Below are 24,876 nucleotides of genomic sequence, written 5' to 3'. Positions count from 1 at the left end.
CAAAAATACATTACGACTTATTGGGAATATTATTATGTTGGCACAAATTTAAAAAACCAAAGACTTGAGCAATATTCACAGCTGGATCACCTGCAGGACAATTCACTATCATACCAAATTCATCATTTTTGCCCCATTGTAATCACCAAAAACATAGATATCCTGTGCTGAGTATTACAGAACATTTTCCACAGTTTGACAATGCCAGTTGCGAGGTGATTGTGGAGGTATGTAGACACCACCGACCACAAACTTGACTTCATTAAGTTGACATAAGATATATTTGTTTAAAGTTCAACCAACCTTCATGAATGCTAATGGTTTATGCTCAACATTGCACCATTTCTCTGGTATCTATCACATGTGTAGATACTAAAACCATCACATTTAATTTCAGAATCAGTTATGTTATCACTTAAGTTACTCTCCACTAAAATAATCATATTGTACGAGCAATAGAAAATACTTTTCTGGATCTTGGAAATCTTCGTACGAATGCCTACAACGTTTTGATAAAAATCTGTTAATGGGAATGATACTAGTTTTTTTGTTGGTTAACTTCACAAACTATAAGAACACCACTGCGGTATCTAATGCATAGATTTTCATCGCCAACAGATTTTCTTTCATCTAGTTCCTTTTAGCTGCCTTATAAGCGTCTTGCTTTATCTTAGTTTGATCCTTAGAGATTCTATAAACAGTATTTCGAAGTTTATTACTAGACTTAAGACCCAATTTCACCATACTAGAATTACATATAACTTTGACTGGTCTAGCTTGATTGTAACTGCACACTTTGCCAACTCGGATAATATGTAATATGGTTGATTCCTCCCGTTGAACGCCAAGTAAACGAAAGACCTCGCACACCTGAGATTTGTCATAACTAATGCGATCAGCTAATACACTAGAGTTATATTCAGCAATTTTATAAATCATAAGATTTTGAGCTGTATCTATACGTTGTTGTACTTTATAAAAAACTAAATTGGCTGATGCATCATGACATGTAGTGAAAAAATATATAAGTAGACTTTTCTGCAGAATAATTGCCCGTATCTTGGATGTGAACAAGCCACACAAACATTATTTTAAAATCTAATGGGTAATATCCAACATTTTAATAAAACAAAAAAATACATTTTTATAACATTTTTAATAAAAGAAGAATGGAGTAGTTTTATAAGAAAACTACAAACCTTGTCGTTTATTTATATTAAATATAAAAATACATGCATACGGGGTGATTCATAAAAAATAATTTTACCTGCGAATAATACTCGTAGTAAGAAATTACTGGAATGCTTCGTGAAACTGCTGAATAGGTTATGGGAGAGTTTCCTTTGGACAAATTGCTCCGGATTTCGGCCCAATAAATATGTTTGAGATCACAAAAAAGCTATTGTGGACTTTAAATTATTAAAACTTGAGTAAGAATTATGGAAAATATAGCTGAAAATGTTGTTTATTAAAACTAACCAGGCCATTTTGTTCTCTACAAAAATTATTGAAGAAAATTGACCTGAAAAACTAAATTATTTTATTAAAGAAGTGAGCACTTTCACTTTTACATTTTTATTTATGTTTCTAATAATATGTTCAAAAACATTACTCAATTATGGTTACAGCTGCATCTCAGTACCTATTATTATTTTATTTTTACTTTACAGGATCGGTAGGTAAAATAATATCCATTCACTATGAACCATTCTGTATACTAGTCGTTGAGGATATTGAAATGCTTAGAGCATTAACCATCCTAAATAACTAGTGACTCTGGTAAAAACACCAGGGAATCCCATCGAACATCCAAACACGCTACCATAGGAAGCAATGCCAATCTAAAACCATTAAGTGTGTAATCAGTAAAGCAGAAATAAGTAGTACATAGTAAAAATGTACGTGTACATGAAAACAATCCCTATTGTAATTGAAATGTAAGTCATCCATATAAATTATTTGTTTCAGAAATCAATAGTTCAGAGAAATAAGGTAAGAGAGTATTATGTTGGGGATTATGACCCAGCCAGGTATCTGACAAGTTTTTTGAGTTTTATGGATCTCGATAACCAAACTATGTTTCCTGCAGTGGATTCGGTGGACTTTTTAAATTATTGACAATTTAAGGCCATAAATGCACCGTTTTAAGAATGTTACTCAACTAATTTGTTGATTAGAAAGCTGTAAAAAACCTAAGAATTACTAATTTTTAATAAAATTTTAATAACTATAGTAAAAAACCTGTACCTACAACCGTGATATTGCGTGGAAAGTTGGGTCTTATAGTGTTAAAAATGTGGTTAAAATTTCAGAGTAATTCATCTGGTAGTTTAAAAGTTATTCAATTTGTTTAACCCAAACAACTTTTTTTCAAGTCAGAAAAAAATCAACTAACAATGATTCCATGGACACCATAAGCAATAGAGAGAGAGAGAGAGAGAGAAAGAGAGAGATAGAGAGAGAAAGAGAGAGAGAGAGAGTTATACATCAAAAGAAATTAAAAAAATAAAAAAAAACCATTTTGAACATTGCAAAACTTAATTACAAAAACATTGCAATTTTTTGCTGATAAACAAATTTTTTTTTCATATTCGAAAAACTGGTAAGTTTAGAAAAAAGTTGTTCTACGCTTATGGACGAAGTTCAAATCGGCGACATCGAAAAATTAAATATGAAATATGCCTTTTGTTAAGAAATTCAATATTAAATTATCCTTGTAAATTTGCGACATTTTTAGGACGATTTTGTTGACAAAACATAGGAATAGATCATTTTAAGTTAAATTTGCAATCTTAATTTAGAACCTCCATTTTTGATTGGAGATTTGGATTCCTAAAACTAAGTAACTTTTATTCGAAACACATTTTCAAATTGTTGATAGATATGCGTTATAATTGGAAAAAAGATTTATCCTGGTAACCTAAGAAATTACTATTTTGATAGGAATTAATATAGTAATTGCTTTAAGATGCCACAAGAAAATAGCTTCAGAACAACCCTAAGAAAATTGTAGAAACAGTCTTATATCTCGAAAAATAAAGTTTCAAATAAAAAAAAAACAAAAAATACGTTTTTAATATATATTTTTTTTAATCTATTGAATAGCACCAAAAATGACCCCACCTCCATCTCCTGCGGATGGGCGTCGGGTAACTTTGAAATCTTTGAATAGAAAACCACATTTTTTATTGTATATTAAGTTTCTACGTAAAAAAGTAAACAAGTTTTATCTGGATTTTTTTTAGATTCGCAATAGAAGGCTCTGTAATCACAGAAAAACTAACACACATAAGAAGTCTGCAAACTAATTTTTATGACACTGAATACAGTTTTTAAAGAATTTTTTGCATAATCCGGATCCGCTTCAAAAAAATTGGGGTTCCTATTTATGATATCAAAGTGTTTCAAAGGATATACCAAGTAAATGATATTTATTTTTGCACGAAGAATCCAAATTTGCAATAAAAAAAGAGGGGTCCCTATTTGAGATTTTGAAGTAGTGTCGGTCTTAAATTAATTTAGAGGGTGGTGTTTTGGTGGAATTCGATATATATACAATAGCACTAAAAGCCTTAGAGGCCCATGGTTTGAAAAGATTGTTCTCTCTTCATGTTCGCTTTTCTTTATGTACTGAGTTCTTCTCTGGTTCGATATGTGATTTTTCTCCATTCCTTCTTGTTATTTATTTTTCTTTTCTGGCCTTCTAGTCCAATTTTTTCCATATCTTTTTCTATCTCTTGATTCCATCTATTTTTTGGCCTTCCTTTTCTATTTTTTGAAGCTATAGTGTCGTTTAGTACCCTTTTTGGAGACCTCGTGTTCGGTATCCTTTCTGGGTGACCTCACCATCTTAGTATCTGTGCCTTTATGACTCCTATTATATTAGGTTGATTATTTAATTCCTTTAACTCATCATTTGATCTTCTTATCCATAAACCGTCCCTTATTATTCCTCCATATATCTTCCTCAGGATTTTCCTTTCCCATATCTAAAGCAAATTTTGTTCATTTTTTGTCCATGTCTCACTGCAGTATGTTACTATTGGTTGTATAGTTGTTTTGTATAACTGTATTTTTGCCTTTCTTGATAAAAACTTGCTTTTCAACATTCCACTAAGAGCGTGTACAAATCTATTGCCTGCCATTATTGTAGCTTGTATTTTTTCTTTAATGTTAGGTTTACGTAATATTATTGCACTAAGGTATGTAACTCTTTTTACCATTTCGAATTCGTATGATGATCCTTTTTCTACTTCTACTTTAAACTTTTGTCCATCCCTGAACTGATCATCTGTCCACTGCATACATTTTGTTTTAGTTTCATTTATGTAAAGTCCCATTTTCTTTGCAGCTTTTACTATTCTCTGTACTATCTACTGTAGCTCTTTTTTTCCTCTTGTCAGCAACACTACATCATTTGCAAGTGCCAAAACTTGGTGTCTTTTATGATATAGGAGTCCTTCTCTATTGATTATCGCTTCTCGCATTATTTTTTCTAGACATAAATTGAAGAGTAATGATGACAAAGGATCGCCCTGCCTTAATCCTTCGTTTATTATAAATTTGTCCGATACATGATTGTTTACTTTGACTCTGTTTTCTGTATTCTCTAAAGTAAAATGTATCATGTTACGCAACTTTCTGCTAACTCCCAGTTCCTCAAGGGTCTCTTTTAATTTCTTCCTCTTTATTCTATCGTATGCTTGCTGGAAGTCGATGAATAGCGCTATCGTTGGTAAGTTGTGTTCATAGTTTTCTGCTTGCAATTCTCTGATTACAAATACTTGGTCCGTTGTATTTCTCCCTCGTCTAAATCCGCACTGATATTCGCCTATTATATTTTCAACTTCTTTTTTTAGCTTATCCTTTATGGATTTTGATAGGATTTTATATACGGTATTTAGTAACGCTACTCCTCTGTAATTACTGAATTCTGTTTTGTCTCCTTTTTTGTGTAATGGGCAAATAATTGCTTCCTTCCAATCTTCTGGTGTTCGTTCTTTTATCCATATCTCTTTTATGATCTTGTATATCCAATCATTTAGCAGTTTTCCACCATATTTCATCATCTCTGCTGTTATGTTATCGCTTCCAGGTCATTTGTTGTTTTTCAGATTTTTTATGATTTCCTCGATTTGCTTTTTGCTGGGTGAATTATCTTCTATGTCTTCTAAGTGTTCGATTCTTGCTTCTGCTTCCATAAAATCTCTTTCTTTTGACTTATTATTGCCATTTAGTAATTCATCAAAATACTCTTCCCATCTTTCTACTATTTCTGCTTCACCGCTTATAATATTTCCTGCTTTGTTTTTAACGAATATGGGTTTTTGTTGAAAACCTCTTTTTTCATTTCTAGCACCTTGATATAGGTTTTTTATTTCTTTATTTCTGTAATTCTCTTCTATTTCTTTTAGCTTATTTTCTGTGTGTTTTCTCTTCTTTTCTTTCAACACCCTCTTTACTTTTTGTCTTTGCTCCATAGATCTATTCTTTGTCTCTGTTGTTTCTTTCGTGATCATTTCCATCCTTAATGAATTTCTTAATTCTATTTCTTTTTCACACTCTATGTCGAACCAGTCTTTCCTCTTTTTATTCTCTTGTTTATTACATTCTTTTGCTGCTTTGTTCATTACGCTTTATGTTTTCCCATTTGTTCTCAGTTTGCTCTTCTATTTGTATCTTTTTAGTTCTCTTTCCTCTCTTTAGCTCTCTTTCTTTGTTGCTAATCGAATTGGGATATTTATCCATTTCTTTCCTTTTCTTTTATTTTGTTTTTGTTTTCTGGTATCAGTTACTTAATTTTGATGCCCACTATGTAATGATCTGAGTCAGCGTCTGGTCCTCTGTATGTTCTTATCTCCTTTTTACATTGCTGTTTTTCTTGTTCGCTGAGCACGTGGTCTATTTGGTTTTTAGTCTTTCTATCTGGCGATATCCATGTTTTCTTGTGTATTTCCTTTCTTTCGAGATATGTGCTCATTATGATCATATTTTTTTTCTCTTGCGAAATCTATTAGGAATTGTCCGTTCTCATTAGTTTCATTGTGTTTACTATATTTTCCTATTGTCGGTCTAAATACTTAAATACTAAAAACTTAAAAATCAAAGAAGCGGCTCTAATTATGCTAAATGAGACCAATTGTGTCGCGAATTCCTCGGCAGAATGTAGTAGAATCTGGTTACCCATATTGAAAGAGGAAGTTATTAAAAGGAAAATACCAGTATTGGTAAGTCAGTAACATATAGAGAATGTATTATTTATGTTTTTTAAATAACAAACATATAAAATCGGAATTTGATGTTTATTGAAGGTAAACTAAATGCACGATCAAATACTTACCATGTCGGGATAGTATTATGAGGTTTTTTCCTGGGTTTTCCCTCATAATTTACTATGAAATCACTAACAGAAGAATTTTACTGTCATCATGGCATGTATTTGTCTTTTTAAAGACTAATTGCATGTTATGATCTTTTCTGACGGATATTCTCAAGTTAAAGTTGATTTCATGTAATCGAATGAACTATCTTATAAGTAAAGTCGTCCCAGGAATGCAACTCAACAATATTGGCAATATCATTTTAAAGTCGTCTACTTTAAAATGTATAATGTATGTCTGAATTGTCAATATAGATGAGTCAGATAAAATTAAATTATTAAAAGAATTTCTCACTAAGTAACAAAAAACAAAATTTGTTTAATTTACTAATGTTTGTATTTTGAGAACGATTTCCGAAGTGGAAATTGAAACGTCAATAAAAGTATTTTAACCTTTAATTGTGGCTTATTCTCATTTAAATAGTAATTAAACAAATTCTATGTTCTGTACCATGAGAAGTAATTTCTTTTTAGCTGATCAAATGGAGAAAATGTTGTCTAAGAACTATAAAATTTTCCTGTGACATTTTACTCTCTAATTACTTTATAATTAATATGTAATGGGAATTAATTCATTATAGGATTCTAGAATATTTTTTTAAAACTTAGAATTGGAAAGCTTAGGATTGAAACTAAACATAGTACCAATATATCCTCTAAACAATTACGGTTTTTATAGAACTTACTTGTACACCATTTAAAACCAAAGGGCTTCCATTATCTCCTAAGCAAATATTTTTTCCCGATACTCCTGATGTACAAAGTTGGTTCGATTGTATTTGAAATAAATAAGAAAGCTCGCACATTATGTTTGGAATAATGGTAAAATTTTGATACAGCAAAACGTCGCTATTTATTTGTTCTGCATCATTTACTCTTCCCCATCCGGCAACTGAAGCTTCTAGTTCCTCATAGCTTTTGCTAATATCTGTAAGTTCTGGTAACTTTACAGTGGCAATATTATCTAGAATAATACGACTTCGATTAACATGAAACAATTATCAAATTAACAAAAATAAAGAAATCCGTATACTTATAAGGGTGATTTAAGTAGGATCTTATGACCGAAGCTAATCAAATATAGTCATTTTAAACATAAATATCGTAGTCACATAAATACTATTATCTTCATTATTAGCAGATATATTTGTGAAAGAATTTGGGGAAAACATCTTTTTGAAAAGAAACATACCTTACTTTGTATGTTCAAAATTAATACTAATATTTCTTCTATAGGACACAAATGGATAAGGAAATGGAGAGCCTGGAGGCAGGTGAAAATGTGGAGGAATTGTGGAAAAAATGTAAAAACGTAATATCTCAGAAGGCAACTAAACTATTGGGAAAACCAAACCAGTTAAACAAAACGAATGGTTTGACGAGGAGTGCTAAGAAGCAACAGATAACAAAAATACAGCATATCCAAAGAGATATCAAGCTGGATGCACAAGAAGGGCAAAATATGAATAACCGACCCTAAGAAGAGAAGAAAAAAGATAACATAGAAGAAAAAAAAAGGTAATTTGAGAAAAATCAGTTAGCTGTCTCACTGCTCTACAGAATGGCTAAGAAATAAAAACGAAACTCAAAAGCTCCACATAAATCTAAACAAAATAAGCAAAGTTTAAGCCAAAAATAGAAGACTGTAAGGAAGAAGAAGGAAATACTCTTTACAGCCTCAATCTTGAACAGATGAGTTGAATTTTTCGACGCAAAATTTATTTGATGACCATAGTATCGAAAAAACAGATAATACCCTAGCAGATCGAAATAAGCCAAACGGAAGACCACCTGCCATTAAAGAGGTTGCCCAAGCCATTAAAAAGATTAAAAATAATAAATTACCAGGATCCGATCAAATTAGCAGTCAGCTCTACAAGAATAGTGATGCCGGCCCGCTACAGACACTGCATAAACTTTTACCTTTTGTCTGGCAAAATGAGACTAGGCCCTGTGAATGATCTCAAGGCGTGACATGCTTGTTACATAAAAAAGGAGATTAGCTCCAGTGTGATAACTACAAAAGTATAACCCTGTTAACTACTACTTACAAAATACTTTCTAAGAATATATTGCAAATCTCTGCAAATATTCTCTACTAAAGGCTACAACTTTACGCAGAAAGGTGACAGACTTTTGTGAATATTCGAACGGTAAATACTACACAAAATATTTGGAGCCATAAACGACCAAGGGCAGCGGCACAAAAGATATAATTTCGAAATATACCAACTCTTTAATGAACCAGATATCATAACGTTCATTAAAATATAGCGACTTAGATGGGCTGGACCTATAATATGAATTCCTTCTTCTTCTTCTTCTGGTTCCTATCCGTTTCGGATGTTGGAAATCATATTGGCAATCATGACCTTGCTCGCCGCGGCTCGAAACAGCTCCGTTGAGGTTTTCTTAAACCATGTTCTTAAAATCCGCAGCCATGATATTCTCCTTCTACCGGGTCCACGTTTACCTTTGACTTTACCTTGCAATATAGACTGCAGCAGGGAGTAACGGTGCTGATATCTCATAACGTGTCCCAGATATTGCAATTTTATGCGTTTGATCGTAAACACAATCTCTGGTTCCTTCTTCATTTTTTCTAGAACTTCCTTGTTCGTGATCCTTGCTGTCCATGATATTGTCAGCATTCTTATATAAAGCCACATCTCAAATGCTTCAAGTTTTTTAATAGTAGTGTCTGTAAGCGTCCATGCCTCCGCCCCGTACAACAACACAGAGAAAACATAGCATCTCAAATGTCTCATTTTTGTATCTAGGGATATGTTGTGACTTTTGAAGATGGCGCTCATTTTGTTAAAGACCGTTCTTGCCTTTCCTATGCGGCACTTTATTTCCTGTACATTGCTCCATTGTTCGTTTATAATAGTTCCCAGGTAGCAATACTGTTTTACTCTCTCTATCTGCGTCCCATTAATGTAGAGATGAGCTCCATTTATATTCTCCTTGCTGATAATCATTTGTTTCGTTTTGTGGGTATTAATGTTTAGTCCGTACTGTTGACTGTACTCGTTTATTCTGTCCATTAGCCTCTGAAGTCCCTCTAAACTATCTGCTATTACCATGATGTCGTCGGCATATCTAACATTGTTTACTCTTTCACCATTTAGAAGGATGCCTTCGTCTATTCCGTAAAGAGCCTCGTTAAAAATTTTCTCTGAGTACATATTAAATATCAACGGCGATAGGATATATCCCTGTCTAACTCCACGTAGTATTTTTATATGATCTGTTTCTTCTCCGTTAATTTTCATGTATGCGGTCTGATTCCAGTATAGTTCTGAAATTATTCTGAGGTCTTTGTCATCCAGGTCTGCTTCTTTTAAAATGTTTATCATCTTTTGATGTTGAACTCTGTCAAATGCCTTTTCATAGTCGATCAAGCACGTGTATACGTCTCAGTTAACGTCCCTGCATCTTTGAATCAGTACCTATACTCCGAAAAGTGCCTCTCTGGTACCCACTGCGTTAATGAAGCCGAACTGTCTGTCCGATATTTGTTCCTCGCACTTCTTATAAATTCTTCCATGGATGACTCTAAGAAACAGTTTCAACATGTGGCTCATTAGGCTGATTGTTCGATATTCTTCGCACTTTTTAGCCCCCTGTTTTTTATATAAATTCCAGACAATACGATTGCTAAGAAGCTAATGACAGATATAGCTATAGGAATAAGCAGGGCCGGCCGCAAATTAGATGGTTAGATGGAGTTAAAAACGGCTTAGAGATACTAAAAATTAGAATACACATCGTCAGAAATCCAACAGAATGGTGACAAATCTTACAGCAGACCCAGGATCTACAGAGGATTGTCGAGACAAAGATGATGATGTTTTCTTTCACTCATTTACAATTTCTATGGTGATTTTCATACTGGTTAAAATTTGGAGAATAAAAGAAAGAATACTGGCTAATTCATGACTAGCGCAATCATCAAGCGAACACTTCAACGGTCTATAAATGAAAGAAGAGACCAACAGATTGATAATTTGCAAATGTGTAATAATTAAATTTCGAAGGTACCCGATCAAAAATGACATTAAGTCAAACTTTTACATATAAAGCTTTGATTTTAAAACTGTGCATATACCGATTGTTATTACTAGAAGTGTGAGTAGATAACAGCAATGAGGTACACAAGGCTACATCCACCTCTATCATTAATATTGAAATTACCATAATAATAATTATTTAAACACAATTAGTGCTGAAATGAAGCACAAACGATTCAAGAGAATAAACCATAGTAATGAATCTGAGGTTCACTACACCATAAAAAAAAATAGGATGAATCTTTGTGCAACTTTCTTTAAGTTACCTAGTGATTATCTAATAGTTATTTGTACCAAGGGTATTAAATAGATGTTTATGCCCAGAGGGCGACAATGTTACAAACCCGAGGGCCTCTGGCCGATGGTTTCTAAGTCGCCTGAGGGCATATACATCTATTAATACCCGCGGTGCATACAAACTTTTATGTCATAATAGTTTGTTATTGCATCTACAAATAAATATGTTCTAAAAAATCCGAAAATTCGATTTCATTTTGACAATATATCTACTAGACCACAGACCACTAGGTGATTTGTGTAGTAGACATTCTATCGTCCGTGTTATGTTGCTACGCTACGGAAATGCTGTCAAACGTGTCAAAATCTTTTTCTTCTTATGCCGTCCCCATTGACGGAGGTTGGCGACCACATTTTTAAAAGCTTCTCTGTCTTTTGCCACGTGGAATAATTCGTCTACAGTCATGTTTATCCAGTCTCGAATATTTCGCAGCCATGACTTCCTCTTTCTACCTATTCCCTTTTTGCCATCGACTCTACCCTGCATGATGACCTGCAGAAGACTATATTTATCATTTCTCAGTATGTATTATGGAATAATCCTCTTTACTTCTGTCCTCTCATTTTTTATCTTTTTCTTGTAGTCATGCTGTATATTTTTTATTTCATTTGCTACTTTCTTCTCTGCAGCTTCAAGTTTTTTATCCATTTGTTTTTCCATTTGTTTTACAATTTTATTATTATTATCTTCTATTTTCTTTTCTAATTTTCTATAATTCTCTTCCAATTTCTGTTCTATTTTTTTATGTCTTCTTTGACTTCTTTCGTGTTCTCTTCCATTTTTTTCGTATTCTCTTCCATTGTCTTGTTCATCTGCATCATTAATGACATCAAAACTGCCATATTGACATTTTCCTCTCTTTCTGGATTCATTTCTGCAGTATCTTGTGAAACTTGAACTAAACTCTCCTCTTGTATAGGTTGTGTTTCTACTTCCACATCTTCTTCATTCTTTTTGCTTCTTGTACCTTTCTTTCCTTGAGACATTTTGAGACTTTACTTGTTCAAATATAATTAAAATAAAATCTATAATTTTTCCTTTCTACTGATAATTAATTTAATTATATAAGAGCACTTATCTTCCCAAACTAATTCTTTTAAATAGAGAGCCACCGCTACACCATACTATACACTATAACCATAATTCACTACACCATAAAAAAAAATAGGATGAATCTTTGTGCAACTTTCTTTAAGTTACCTAGTGATTATCTAATAGTTATTTGTACCAAGGGTATTAAATAGATGTTTATGCCAAGAGGGCGACAATGTTACAAACCCGAGGGCCTCTGGCCGATGGTTTCTAAGTCGCCTGAGGGCATATACATCTATTAATACCCGCGGTGCATACAAACTTTTATGTCATAATAGTTTGTTATTGCATCTACAAATAAATATGTTCTAAAAAAACCGAAAATTCGATTTCATTTTGACAATATATCTACTAGTAGACCACATATCACTAGGTGATTTGTGTAGTAGACATTCTATCGTCAAACGTGTCAAAATCTTTTTCTTCTTATGCCGTCCTCATTAACGGAGGTTGGCGACCACATTTTTAAAAGCTTCTCTGTCTTTTGCAACGTGGAATAATTATTCGTCTACAGTGATGTTTATCCAGTCTCGAATATTTCTCTTCCTCTTTCTACCTATTCCCTTTTTGCTATCGACTCTACCCTGCATGATGACCTGCAGAAGACTATATTAATCATTTCTCAGTATGTGTTCAAGGTATGCAGTCTTGCAAACTTTTATACTTTAAAATGTGTCAAAATAAAACCGTGAAAAAGAAAGATATTTTTGAGATCGTGCGACCTACAAACCCACGCGCCAGAGGTCCTCGGGTTTGTAACATCGTCGCCCTCTGGGCATAAATATCTATTTAATACCCTTGGTACATAAATAACTATTATTGCATTGAAAGTTAGAATAATAAACATTATCTTAAATTAGATTACAAAAAAACTGTAATTGCATTTCAACAGAATTAAATTTTCATTTAAATAAATTGAAGAAAATTACTATATTATTTTATCAGTGTCTGTTGTTCCAAATGGCTTTGCTGTTAAGTTATATTATAGTTATATAGTTATAAATAATCGGACATATTGAACTGAAAAGTATAAGGATCACAAAACTATTCAAAAAAGAAAAAGTACTCACCATTCAAAGTTACTGCTTTGGGTAATTCAATAACTGCAATATCGTGAAGTACCCCAGAATGTTTATAATCCTCATGGATAACAAATGATGTGGAAGTCAGAGTGACTTGACTGTCTTCATTGTCTGTCAAATTATGAGCTCCTAGAGTAACCTCAACTTCGCTAGCGCTATAAAATAATTTACATGTATATATATATATATATATATATATATATATATATATATATATATATATATATATATATATATATATATATATATATATGTGTGTGTGTGTATTATGTGAAAATAGGATGAAATCTGTTAGTGTTAAATTTTTAGGAAAAGAGTCTATAAGACCATAGTCGAAAGCATCGTAACTTATGGAGCTGAGATCTGGCAAGAGAATGGGCTTTTGGAGAAGTTGCTGTAGGCTAACACTTCACCATAAAATAAGAAAAGATGAGATTCGGACAAGAATGTGCATTGAGACAACAATCATAGACACCATTGAAGTCAAAACTTGAAGACGGTATGGACATGTAAGCCATATGAATGGAGATAGATGGCAAAATAAAGCGATAAACTAGAGACCAGTGCAGAGAAGAGGACGCCCGAGAATGGAATGGTAGGAGGGCATCAGACAAGCTATGACCAAAAGGAATCTAGATGATGGTGACTGACGAGATAGAAAGTGGTGGAAACTGGGATGTGAGAAACAACTATGATGTTTTACATATAATTGCAATATAAATCTATATATAAATATATATATATATATAAATATATATATATATATATATATACATATATATATACATATATATATATATATATATATATATATATATATATATATATATATTAAACTTAGAGCTAAGATTAATATTATTATAAAAATTAATATTAAACTCACCAGTCTTCCGGGTTGAACCACGTCGATATCCATTTTGCCGAGCTTTCGACATCCTCTCTGATGTCTTCTTCAGGGCTTCCGAGGTCTCAGTCTCCCGAGCCCCCAGACACTACTACACTCACTAGTCACTTCTAGTTCACTCACTAGTTCACTACTACGGGATGCAGTAGTGAACTAGTGAGTGAACTAGAAGTGACTAGTGAGTGTAGTAGTGTCTGGGGGCTCGGGAGACTGAGACCTCGGAAGCCCTGAAGAAGACATCAGAGAGGATGTCGAAAGCTCGGCAAAATGGATATCGACGCGGTTCAACCCGGAAGACTGGTGAGTTTAATATTAATTTTTATAATAATATTAATCTTAGCTCTAAGTTTAATTGTACTAACCGCGGAAATCTTTCCGAACATATATATATATATATATATATATATATATATATATATATATATATATATATATATATATATATATATAATAGTAAATAATCTTACCCGTAAACACATCGAGCTGCTGTCAGGACTAAGGAATCACTAATTAAAGATCCTCCACATAAAACTGTGGTGTAATTTATTTCAGTACGAATGGCAGCCTAAAACAAATTATTAAGCTAAAATGTATGTTTATAAGCTAATATGTATGTTTTTTAGCTTATATTGAATTTATATTTTAATATTGAGACTAAAATTTTAGTCGAAATTATGTTAACAAATCGTTGAGGTAACACCTAAACGCGATACTTTTACTTTGAAGCAACGCTTGGTATTGGTACTAATCCTATCACCAATCGGTACTTGGTATCTGTAAGAAAACATATGCAACATACCTTCATGACGAATCAGTTGTTTCGTCAACACAAGTAGGATTAGTTCTCTCTAATTTCGGCTTTTATGAATAATAGAATCGAATAGAACATTCTTTATTAATCCAATGAGATCACATTGTGGTATAGGACAAGTCATATAGTTACATAAAACATAATCAACAAAGTATAGGTTAATATAAAAAAGATATATGCAATATAGAGCGTCTCTGAACCCCGTCGGTCCTCATTCCCTGTAGTCTTTTATTAAGTCAAAATAATCATTTAGGTTGTAAAGATATAATTGGATCAAACATGATTTTAATTAATTTTTGAATTTTTGAATTTTTGAATATTATTTTCATTTCTCATATTAAGAGGCAAACAATTGTAAAATTTAGATCCTACAAAATCAAATGAGTTGTTTACACACGCTTATCAACCTCCCGTGTCTTGTCGGGTAATTATAAAAGTCAGAGTTGAGAGTAAAATTTTGAAATTTAGTTTTGACGTGAATAATACACTTCTAAATATATAAAGCATGGAAAGTCAACAGTCTGTGTTCAATAAAATATTTACGACATGATTGTCTATTATCAATATTGAATATCAATCTAAGAATTCTCTTTTGAGTTATAAAATCTCTAGAAGAGTTCCTAGAGTTTCCCTACAAGACAATATTATAGGCCATATACGAATAAACAAATGAATAGTACACACTTATCAATTGATTGGTATTAAATAGAGTTTTCAACTGAAGGATCGCATAGTAACCCTTATTTATTGTTTTGCAGACTTTAGTAACATTTTCATCCCATGTCATATTACTTTCTAGAATGCTACCAAGAAATAATGTTGTATCACTAAAAGGTATTTCCTCAGAACTAACTGTGATCTTATAATCATGGGATGACTTACTGTGCGAGTAGAACTGCATACAAATAGTTTTCTTTACATTTACCATTAAAGAGGTCCCTTTACACCAGGTTGTAAATTCCTGTGCTACCAAGTTCATTTTTGATATGAGTTCGACTTCAGTTGAGGCGTCAACAATTGTTGAATCATCTGCATAGAGAACTGTATGATCTGCAGTTAAAAAATTTATCAAATCATTGACATATAAAAGAAATATTAAGGGTCTCAATACGGAGCCTTACGGTACACCTTGATCAAGATTAAAAACAGAAGACTTCTTATTATCGACTTTTACTATGAATTTACGATGTTGTAAGTATGACTTTAACCAGTTCAAGAAATGACCCCGAAAACCAAGGGCTTCTAATTTATGCAGTAATTTATGTAATTTCAATGTCAATAGAGTCAAAAGCCGTAGTTAAGTCAAAAAAGAGTGCACCCACATACCTTTTTCGATCCAAAGCAGCGTGGATATAATTAGATAATGAAATAGAAGCACTCTCTGTAGATTTATTAAGAAGAAACCCATGCTGGCATTTATTTAAAATATCATATTTATTCAGAAAATTTAACATTTTATTGTAAATATACTTTTCGATAATCTTAGAGAGTACACTTTTTACAGTGATTGGCCTGTAATTATCAACCAAACATGGATCTCCCTTTTTTAAAATTGGGCTAACTACTTCCGTTTTAAGGTCACTTGGAAACTTGCCATCCTTGACAGATAGGTTGATGATGTGAGACAGAACAGGAAATATATGTATGAAGAAATGTATTTAATTATTTTAGTGGGGATTTGGTCAATACCTTTTGAGCTGGTATAGTTTAAGGAAGATATAACATTTTCAATATCAAATATAATATCAAATAAGTCATATGTTATGTATTCTAATACTTATGAGTACATCAAATTGACATTACTGGTACATTTAAAGATCCTTGAAACTAGATTGAAAACACTTTACAGAGAGCCTTGACAGATTTTTCTGCAGATTTGTTTTCTTAACTAAATATGACGCAGTTATGAAGTTAAAAATAAATTAAATTTAAATTAAATTTCATGCATTATATAAAATATTTTGTACGAATATATTTTTTATTTGTTTGCTATGCGAGTATCCCCTAACTACATTTCTCCATAAATTTTTTATCTTTGGTCTATAGATCCCCTCTACAAATATGTCTTGCCTAAGCAGCTCTCAACAGATTTTCTTTGGTCTTCTCCTCTTACTGTCTTTAGGAACCAACAATTCAGCAGTTATTTCCTCTAAATCTATAATTTCTCATTTTGGCATCAATTTTGTGAGTTTCATACAATTTTTTTTTAGTTAATTGGAATCTTTCTTACTACTTTCCATTTCCTCGTTACTCTATAGTATCGATCCTAGATACTCAAAAATATTTATTTCCATAATTATTTTATTATTTAATGTTATCATCTAATGTATAGAAACAACCACATTTTTAAATGGCCGTTCTAATAGCTCTATTTTTGTCCTACTAAGCTTTAAACCTTTTTGTTCAAGAGCTTGTTTCCATCGTTTTAGTTTTTACTCTTCAATTTCCTTTCAACACGAACACTACATCATCACCACACATTAAGCACCAAGACATTTTCCATGTAGTTACTCTAATCTAATCTAACTCTAATGAGAATAGTGTGTCTTTTGTTGTTTAGTCAAATTTATCAATATCATTTAGTCGTAGGAAGTTCATTAGAAATGTTATCGCGTAACATATTACCTATAAGTATTTATTTGTTTAAATGTTTTTCCAAACACTTACCATATATGGCATCGAATGAGGTACGACTTCCTGTCCATCAATAATTCCAAGGTTACTGGATTTTTCTGAGTTTTCTAATGATGGTTCTCCTGCATTAGACTAAAAATATATAACTCTTAAATAAATACTCTACACTCATAATGCACATATAAATAATACAGAAACACACAAAATAATCAGAGTTTGATGTCCAGAGGGCACAAAATCTGCGGAATCTGTGGGAATCGAAAAGTCAAATTTTAGTTAATATAAAATTTTCATTACAATGATTTGTGGCTGAATCCCATATAAACACAATATTTAATAAAAAATGAGTAACAGCAACTAATATTGAAACGAAAGTTAGACGGTAAACATAGAAAATAAGGATTAGATCATGGACTGGCTTGGACGTACAGTTTTAAAATAGTGATTAATAGAAAAGATGTATTAAAGTAATCACGAATCTTCGATTTTTAGATAGTCAAAGCCACTGCAAGAACAAATATGTTTCTCAAAAAAGCGTTTCACTAATTTTCTAAAGCACTAGAAGATACAATATGAGTACAAGATAAGATGTGATATAGAATGGACTTATAAGAGCGACATTATTTCGAATAAACACGTACAAGATTAAAATTTTATATTACGTCACAATAATACACCAAGGAAATTTTCTTAGAATATATTGATGGTAAGTACCACCTAGTGGTACTTACCGAGTATCTACATGTTAAAGGACACTATTTACAGGTAGAGAATTGTAGAGTGAATTAATTTCATCATTAGGCCCCGATGAAATTAGTTTCTTCGTTGCCAAAATGAGCTCTGTCAGTCAAATCAGAAAATATTTGAAAGAAAGTTGAAAGTGGGTTTATTGAAATTTTAAATTATATCAAGCTAAATCAAAAAACAAAATTTTAAGACTGTATTAATATAAGACAAGTTAATTTTACATCTATTGACTAAGATCAATAAGATACTCGAAAAAATTGATTACTGTCCATGGATCTCAAACCCATATGGTTAGAACTAGAAATATCTTTTTCACAAATTTTATTTAATTGGACAATTTTTATTATGATATATATAAAGAAAACTTTCAGGTTAAAATGTTTTATTATCTATTATTCTTTTGCGATTTCCTACTGTTTCGTACGAAATCCCAAATACGGGTTTCTAATTTGATTTTCAACTTTCAAGTATTGCAAGTCTTCCTTTAGTACTTTTTGCAAGTGTGTTTTTAGTTTTGTTAAATAATTTTTTAAGTTTTTATTTTCCAGAAATATGAAAAATGAATAAAAATGTTATTAAAGTATTAAATGCTTAGTAGTTATATGTTTACAATTTCCATTTAATTCCTTTTAAAAAAACACTTCCCTTTGGTAAATAAATGTGAACTTAACAAATCAACATAGACTATTCAATATATCCAAACTTACCAGATATATACAACTACTCACTAGCACAACATAGACACTGTAATAGTTATACATTTTGACGTATACATCAAAATATTAGACGCGAATAATGGTATCTGAGACACAAATTCTATTAAGACAGGATATAATATAAAAGAATGTACAATTTATTTTATCTTATCTCACGGTAATACATTATTTTAGTTGATTAGAATGAGTAGATCAATGTTAAGATTATTGAAGTGAATACTTATTATCGCTTGATATGATGTTTTGCACGGGCCCGAAATTTTATTTAGCGTGACTCGAAAAATCGAGACGCGTGAAGTAACCATGCGGTATACCACAATAACATAACATACATAGATATCGTCGAAGCAATGCGACAATCACGAATGTGCAAAATTTTCGTTTTTCACCCAAGTACACCACTAATAATGTCTCGGTCATTCCTATACTTTGCCACAACCACGAATATGATTAAAGGCTAGGAGATGGTGCGGATGAGATATGCACTTTAATTCTGCAGAAAGTCAGTCTGTATTGTTAATTTGCAATGCGTGCGTCGCGTATGAACCATTTTATGTATGTGGCAAAATAGTAATTAAGTTAAAACTGCGACGTGCATATCGCGAAAGTGACACTTTCGTTTTTGTGGCGGTGTGGATTTTACATTTGTTTTACATTCGTTGTCTTGTTTCAACTAAACATTCTCAGTTTTGTGTGTAAAAATGAACGCCCACATAATATGGAAAACAAGTCCCACGTAATAAATTGAAAGATGATGACGAACTGCTGATTCATGAGCACATTCTTTCATTTCCAGGTGTGAAGTCGCATTATCGTAGGGCCTCTAGTACCAAAAGTACTTGGATTTTTCTCTAAAAGTCTCTATTACGCATAAATTGGACAAATCAAAGTGCTCAGAATTAAATGCCATCTAGTTTTTTTCCAAAAGTATCGACGAGTGTTAAGAACTTATAACTTGGGGTTCCATAAACTCAAAAAGAACTAGTTAAACAGTGCTTATAATATACGAATATGATAGAGGAGAAAAAGACAATTTTAACTTTGACCTAGAAGCAGTGCTTACGACTCCAAAGAGTCCAACAGGACAAATATTTTACATACGAAAATTGGCTATTTACAAGTCGACTGTCTACAACTTAGGAAATCAGGACGGAATTTGTTACCTTTGCAACGAAATCCAGGGAAACAGGAAGTCAAACGAGATATCCACGTGTATTTACAATTACGTTATCAATCAACCAAATATTACTGATGTTCGAATGATGTAGGATGGGAATGGCAACCAACAAAATAATTCACGTTTTGCTGCTATGTGCTTGAAACTTCTTTTGCTAGTTTGAAGTTATAAATTGTAAAATTATGTAGTTTCAATTTGGTTCGATAGTACAAAGCAGATGCCTTCAATAATCGGCATAAAAGCACAGCTTGTACATCCAAAATAAACACTCCGGTTATGTTGTGTTTTCTCTTTGTCATACTGTTTTTCTTCCCTTGATTTAGTTTTTTTTAATGAGTAGAGTATTTTTTTTTTGAGATAGGTTACCCTTAATAAAAAACAGCACAAATCACACTGATCGTTTTTAGAGAGAATAAAGCAAGATTTAGTTCGTCAAACACTGTATCGAATAAACAATCAGGAGCGATGTAGTTAATAATAAGAGTAATATGTAATAAGTCTCCACTGGAGGTCGCTGGTCCTGAAAAAAAGTGTCTACGAAGACTTATTGATAGCAACTGATTTACATCTGTTAACATTCCTCTTCTATTCAAAGAGTCGTAGGCTGCTTTGTAATCTATAAATATGCGATGAGTACCTAGGCCAGTGCTTTTGTAAAATTTGTTTCAGGGTTGCAATCTGATGAATTGTCGATTTACCACCTCTGAAACCAGCCCCGTATTTTTCTATGATATGTTCTGCATATGGTGCCATACGGTGACATAGTACTGTGGAAAATATTTTATACGCTGCATTTAGAAGCGTAATTCCTCTGTGGTTAGAGTATCCAAAGATATCTCATTTTTTGTGTATTGTGCAAAGTATTCCAATATTCCAATTATTGGGGAGGGATTTCTGTGTCCATATTTCTTTTATAAACTGCTGTAATGCCATTATGGTATCGTGGCCACCTTCTTTATATAGTTCAGTTGGGAGATTATCTATTCAGGATGATTTGTTTGTAGCTAATTTTTTAACTGCATCTTTAACTTCAAGAATCGTTGGTTGTTCCTTTCGTCTGTTACCATTACCTCATCTCTTTCGTTTTACAGGTTCTTTTCTTCTTCTTCTATATTAAATGCCTGGTTAAAATATTCCACCCATCTATTTAATACATCTTTAATTGTTGTTAATAGGTCGCCATTATGACTTCTGCATTGTCTTGTGGTTGCCTTGAATTATTTTCTGTTGATGTTACAATTTTATCCTTTCCTAAATAATGGATGTTTAAAAAATGGCTTTAAAATATAATAAATAATACCAAAGACTTAAATGAAACAAACAAATTAAATTTTTTATAACATTTAATAACAAAACTATAAATAAATATATTCGATTATTCATATTAAATATAAAAATAATATGGGAAAAATATATACTGAGTGATCCATAAAAAATGAAAATTATTTTACCTGCAGATTCTCGTAGTAACAAATTTGAATTAAATTTTATGAATTTACTGGATAGGTCATGACAGAATTTGCTTTAGCACATTAAACCCCAGATTTCAGCCCAACGGATTAGTATTTTTGAGAACACATGAAAACTATCGATGGATTTAAAATAATAAAAAAAAAATAGGTAGGAATTATGGAAAATAACGCAGAAAACTTTGGATATCACAACTGACGCCGTCACTTTTTCCTCTATAAAAATTATTACTGAAGTAACTAAAATATTTTTTTGTGGGAGAAGAGCCTTTAAAATATTTTCTGTGAGGGGTACTTCCACGTCTGTATTTCTATTTATGTTTATGTTTAAAAACCTTAGTTTATTATTTTTATAACTTTAGCTGTATCTCAGTACCTAATACTATTTTATTCTGTTATTAAGCTGAAACTTAAATTTTTTTTTATAGAATCCGCAGATAAATTAACATCCAATAATTATGAACTCCTATATACCAGTCGATGTGGCAGTAAAAAATAGTTAAAACATTAACCATTCTAAATAACTTGTTACTCTGGTAAAAACACCAGGGAATCCCATCGAACATCCAAACACGCTACCATAGGAAGCGATGCCAATCTAAAAACAATAACAAAAACGTTAACTTGTTAATTCTTTTTATGTTCAAAATGTTTAGTAAAGCATACTATCGAATAACAACTTATTTATCCAGACAACGACTGTTTTTAATAGTTACTGGAAAAATCGTTCTAATATCGTTATAATATCAATCAATCAATCAATTAATCAAAACTGACGAAAAGGGAACCTGTTGTAATAGTCGTGTTTCGTTTTATCTGAACGAAAAACGCTCAGGTCTCACTCCAAGTGAACAGCATGCTGTAGTAACTCAAAAGCGTTCAATTATATTCTTTTGTGAGGATTGTAGGAGTTCTTTTAAGCAAATCGCATCGTTAGTAAAATTAAAGCTCCGGAGTCAGAATTGGAATCTTTGAAGTTGGAGTTGGCATCTCTGAAATCTCTTTTACAACGCCAATAATGAAGTTATATACTCAGAAGTTCCTGACCATGCTTTAAGATCTAGTAACATCATGATTTTCAACGTCAAAGGATTTTCTGATAAGAATCTTGAACAGAGAATCAGGAATGATATGGAAATATTAAAACTCATATATAGAGTTTGGAATTAATCAGATATCTGTAATCGAGGTACTTCCAGTTGGAAAAGACTTAGGGTACGGTTGTAACAGGGTACGGTTGTAACAACTCGAATATTATCGAAACTGTGTACAGTAGGCGAGAGGCACAAGGAAAGGGATACGTAGACAATTACGCGGTAATTACAGTTACAGTCAGACTTATTGTGTTTTGTCAACCAAAAGTAAGTATTTTGACGAATTTCTTTCTGTTATAACTTAAATATTAATATTATCACCTATTTTAAAATATGCTTATGTAATCCTCGCAGATTAGAGATTATAATAAGCTTATATGTTTTTGTATAGGTTATGCTACTTCGTGCTTGCGACAGTGTTATTACCAAAATGGGGGAGGGCTGGGGACGGTTGTAACAGTAATTTTAACATTACTGTAATTTTATACAGATGTAGGCACTATTTTTGTATTACAGATGCCTAGGCAACGCATAAGAAAGACCTCGAGATGTGAAAACGACATATTGTTGTACAAGAACGCTTACGATGAAATTAAATTAGGTGCTTCTTTAAGAAGAGCATCAGATAAATATGGCGTTAATTATGTTTCTCTTTTGAGATACAAGCGAAAGAGAGATGCAGTAAATGAAGAGGACTAGGAACAGCTGGAAAATATTAAAATGGGATACGTGGCTCATACCAGAGTTTTTAACGAAGACCAAGAACGGCAATTAGCGAAGTATCTCATTCGTTGTGCGGATATATATTTTGGTCTCTTAACAAAAGAGGTAAGAAAGTTGGCCTTTGAATTTACCGTAAAATATAATTTAAAAGCTCCTTTCACTTGACTGGAAAATAAAATGGCTGGAGATGAATGGTTTCGTTCATTCAAGAAGAGAAATTCCGAACTATCTATCCGCGCTGCTCAAGCCACAGACCTGTCTCGGGCGACAGTTTCAACAAAGTTTCAACCGATATAATGTCAATATGTTTTATGATAATCTTCAGACTGTTATGGATCGCGATCACTTTGAACCTCAGGATATATATATATATATATATATATATATATATATATATATATATATATATATATATATATATTGTGACGATTAGGGTTTATAGAAAATAATTTATAAGTTATATACTACATAATATTAGATATTTGGTTGTTTTAAATAAGTTATATACTAGAGAATTTAATAAAAATATATTTATGTGAGGGCATTTTTAATAAATTAGCATAATAATTGTAAAAAGTTGTATTTTAATATTGTAAATATATATAAGTGAGCCATGTGCTTAGGCAACCAAAAATACTCTCGGAGATTGACAGATATTTATACTCTGAAGTGACGTTTAAAAATATTTACGAATATAAAGTGGGTTATAATAATATATTGTTTGAAATGTGTATTTTATTAAATTAGAATGTTAAGTTACTAATTTAATTATATATTCTGATCTGAAAAGCCTAAATGTAAACAAAATTATTAATAGAAAAGAATGGAATTCTCTGGATCTCCGGAGATGGCCATGTTTGCGAAATGGTTTGTTCCAGAAAATTCATACAAGTATGAAATAGAACAAATTGGAACATGATCTCTTACGAGATGGTTCTAGAATGTCCAAAAGAGATAAATACCCGTGATTTGGATTCAAGATGGCAGTTTTTGAAAGTTTTTAGTCAGAAAAGTTTTAGATAGTGCAGTCAGAAGAGTTTTTGGAAGTTTTTAAGTTTTTTAGTCAGAAGTCAAGCAGTTTATTATGAAAGTTAGTTAGAGTCAGTGAATCAAGTACAAATAGTCCAATAGTTTAATATAGTGAGTTAAATGAAGATTAAAAATTATGCATATAATTTAATGCACATTTATAATTATACACAAATAATTATTGAAGATAAAAAAAGGTATATTGGAAGAAATTAAATTATATTATGGTTGGAGATTAGTATAAATCAACTTATAATAATTGGATATTGGTATATTGAAAAGAAGAATAAATATAAATGTTGTTTGCTGGTTTGGTTGGTGGTGTATAGATGCTGGTGAAGAAAAATATATCTTAAATTGGTAGAAGCTGATAATTGAAAAAAGTAATTTCACAAAAAACAAGGATAACTGAAGTACGAAGACATTCAGTGGTGATTAGAATCTATATACTTAGTGGAAAATAGTTCATTTAGGCATTCAGTGAAAGAAAGGTACAAAATTTTGTTAATATAATTTAGTTAGTGTCATAACAATTTCAATTTTGAAGATAGTTTGTTTAAATTTTAGATTGTCTATAGAATTTAATTAGTTTTATAAGAATATCAGTTTAAAGATAGTTTATTTTAAATTTACATTGACTAGGTTAGA

General features: G+C 31.8%; 2 protein-coding genes across 2 annotated transcripts in view; both read right to left on the bottom strand.

The window, feature by feature from the left end:
* Positions 1-1,525: 1,525 nt before the first annotated feature.
* LOC140434954 (brachyurin-like) lies at positions 1,526-18,881 on the bottom strand. Its single transcript, XM_072523596.1, has 6 exons — positions 18,728-18,881; positions 17,307-17,405; positions 14,296-14,393; positions 12,913-13,079; positions 7,066-7,343; positions 1,526-1,841 (listed from the first exon to the last, which is right to left on the bottom strand). The coding sequence occupies exons 1-6, from the start codon at positions 18,779-18,781 to the stop codon at positions 1,743-1,745; spliced, it is 795 nt and encodes a 264-aa protein (XP_072379697.1). The 5' UTR covers positions 18,782-18,881; the 3' UTR covers positions 1,526-1,742.
* A 2,357-nt stretch (positions 18,882-21,238) lies between these two features.
* The window catches only part of LOC140433939 (uncharacterized), a 50,912-nt gene continuing 47,274 nt past the window's right edge, over positions 21,239-24,876 (bottom strand). The window contains exon 11 of the mRNA XM_072521911.1: positions 21,239-21,980. Within this exon, the coding sequence (XP_072378012.1) occupies positions 21,882-21,980 (99 nt within the window). The 3' untranslated portion in view covers positions 21,239-21,881. The remainder of the gene's footprint in view (positions 21,981-24,876) is intronic.

This window comes from Diabrotica undecimpunctata, chromosome 2 (genome assembly GCF_040954645.1).
Source record: "Diabrotica undecimpunctata isolate CICGRU chromosome 2, icDiaUnde3, whole genome shotgun sequence".
NCBI classification, from domain to species: domain Eukaryota; kingdom Metazoa; phylum Arthropoda; class Insecta; order Coleoptera; family Chrysomelidae; genus Diabrotica; species Diabrotica undecimpunctata.
Note: the sequence above shows the minus strand (reverse complement) of the source record. Positions and strands in the feature narration are given on the sequence as shown.

Coding starts and splice junctions, on each gene's coding strand:
- LOC140434954 (XM_072523596.1), bottom strand. CDS start 18,781: ATGTATAACTATTACAGTGTCTATGTTGTGCTAGTGAGTAGTTGTATA. Junction 7,344..12,912: donor CAAAGCAGTAACTTTGAATG/GTGAGTACTTTT, acceptor GTATTATTCTAG/ATAATATTGCCACTGTAAAG. Junction 1,842..7,065: donor TGGTTTTAAATGGTGTACAA/GTAAGTTCTATA, acceptor TAATGGTTTTAG/ATTGGCATTGCTTCCTATGG.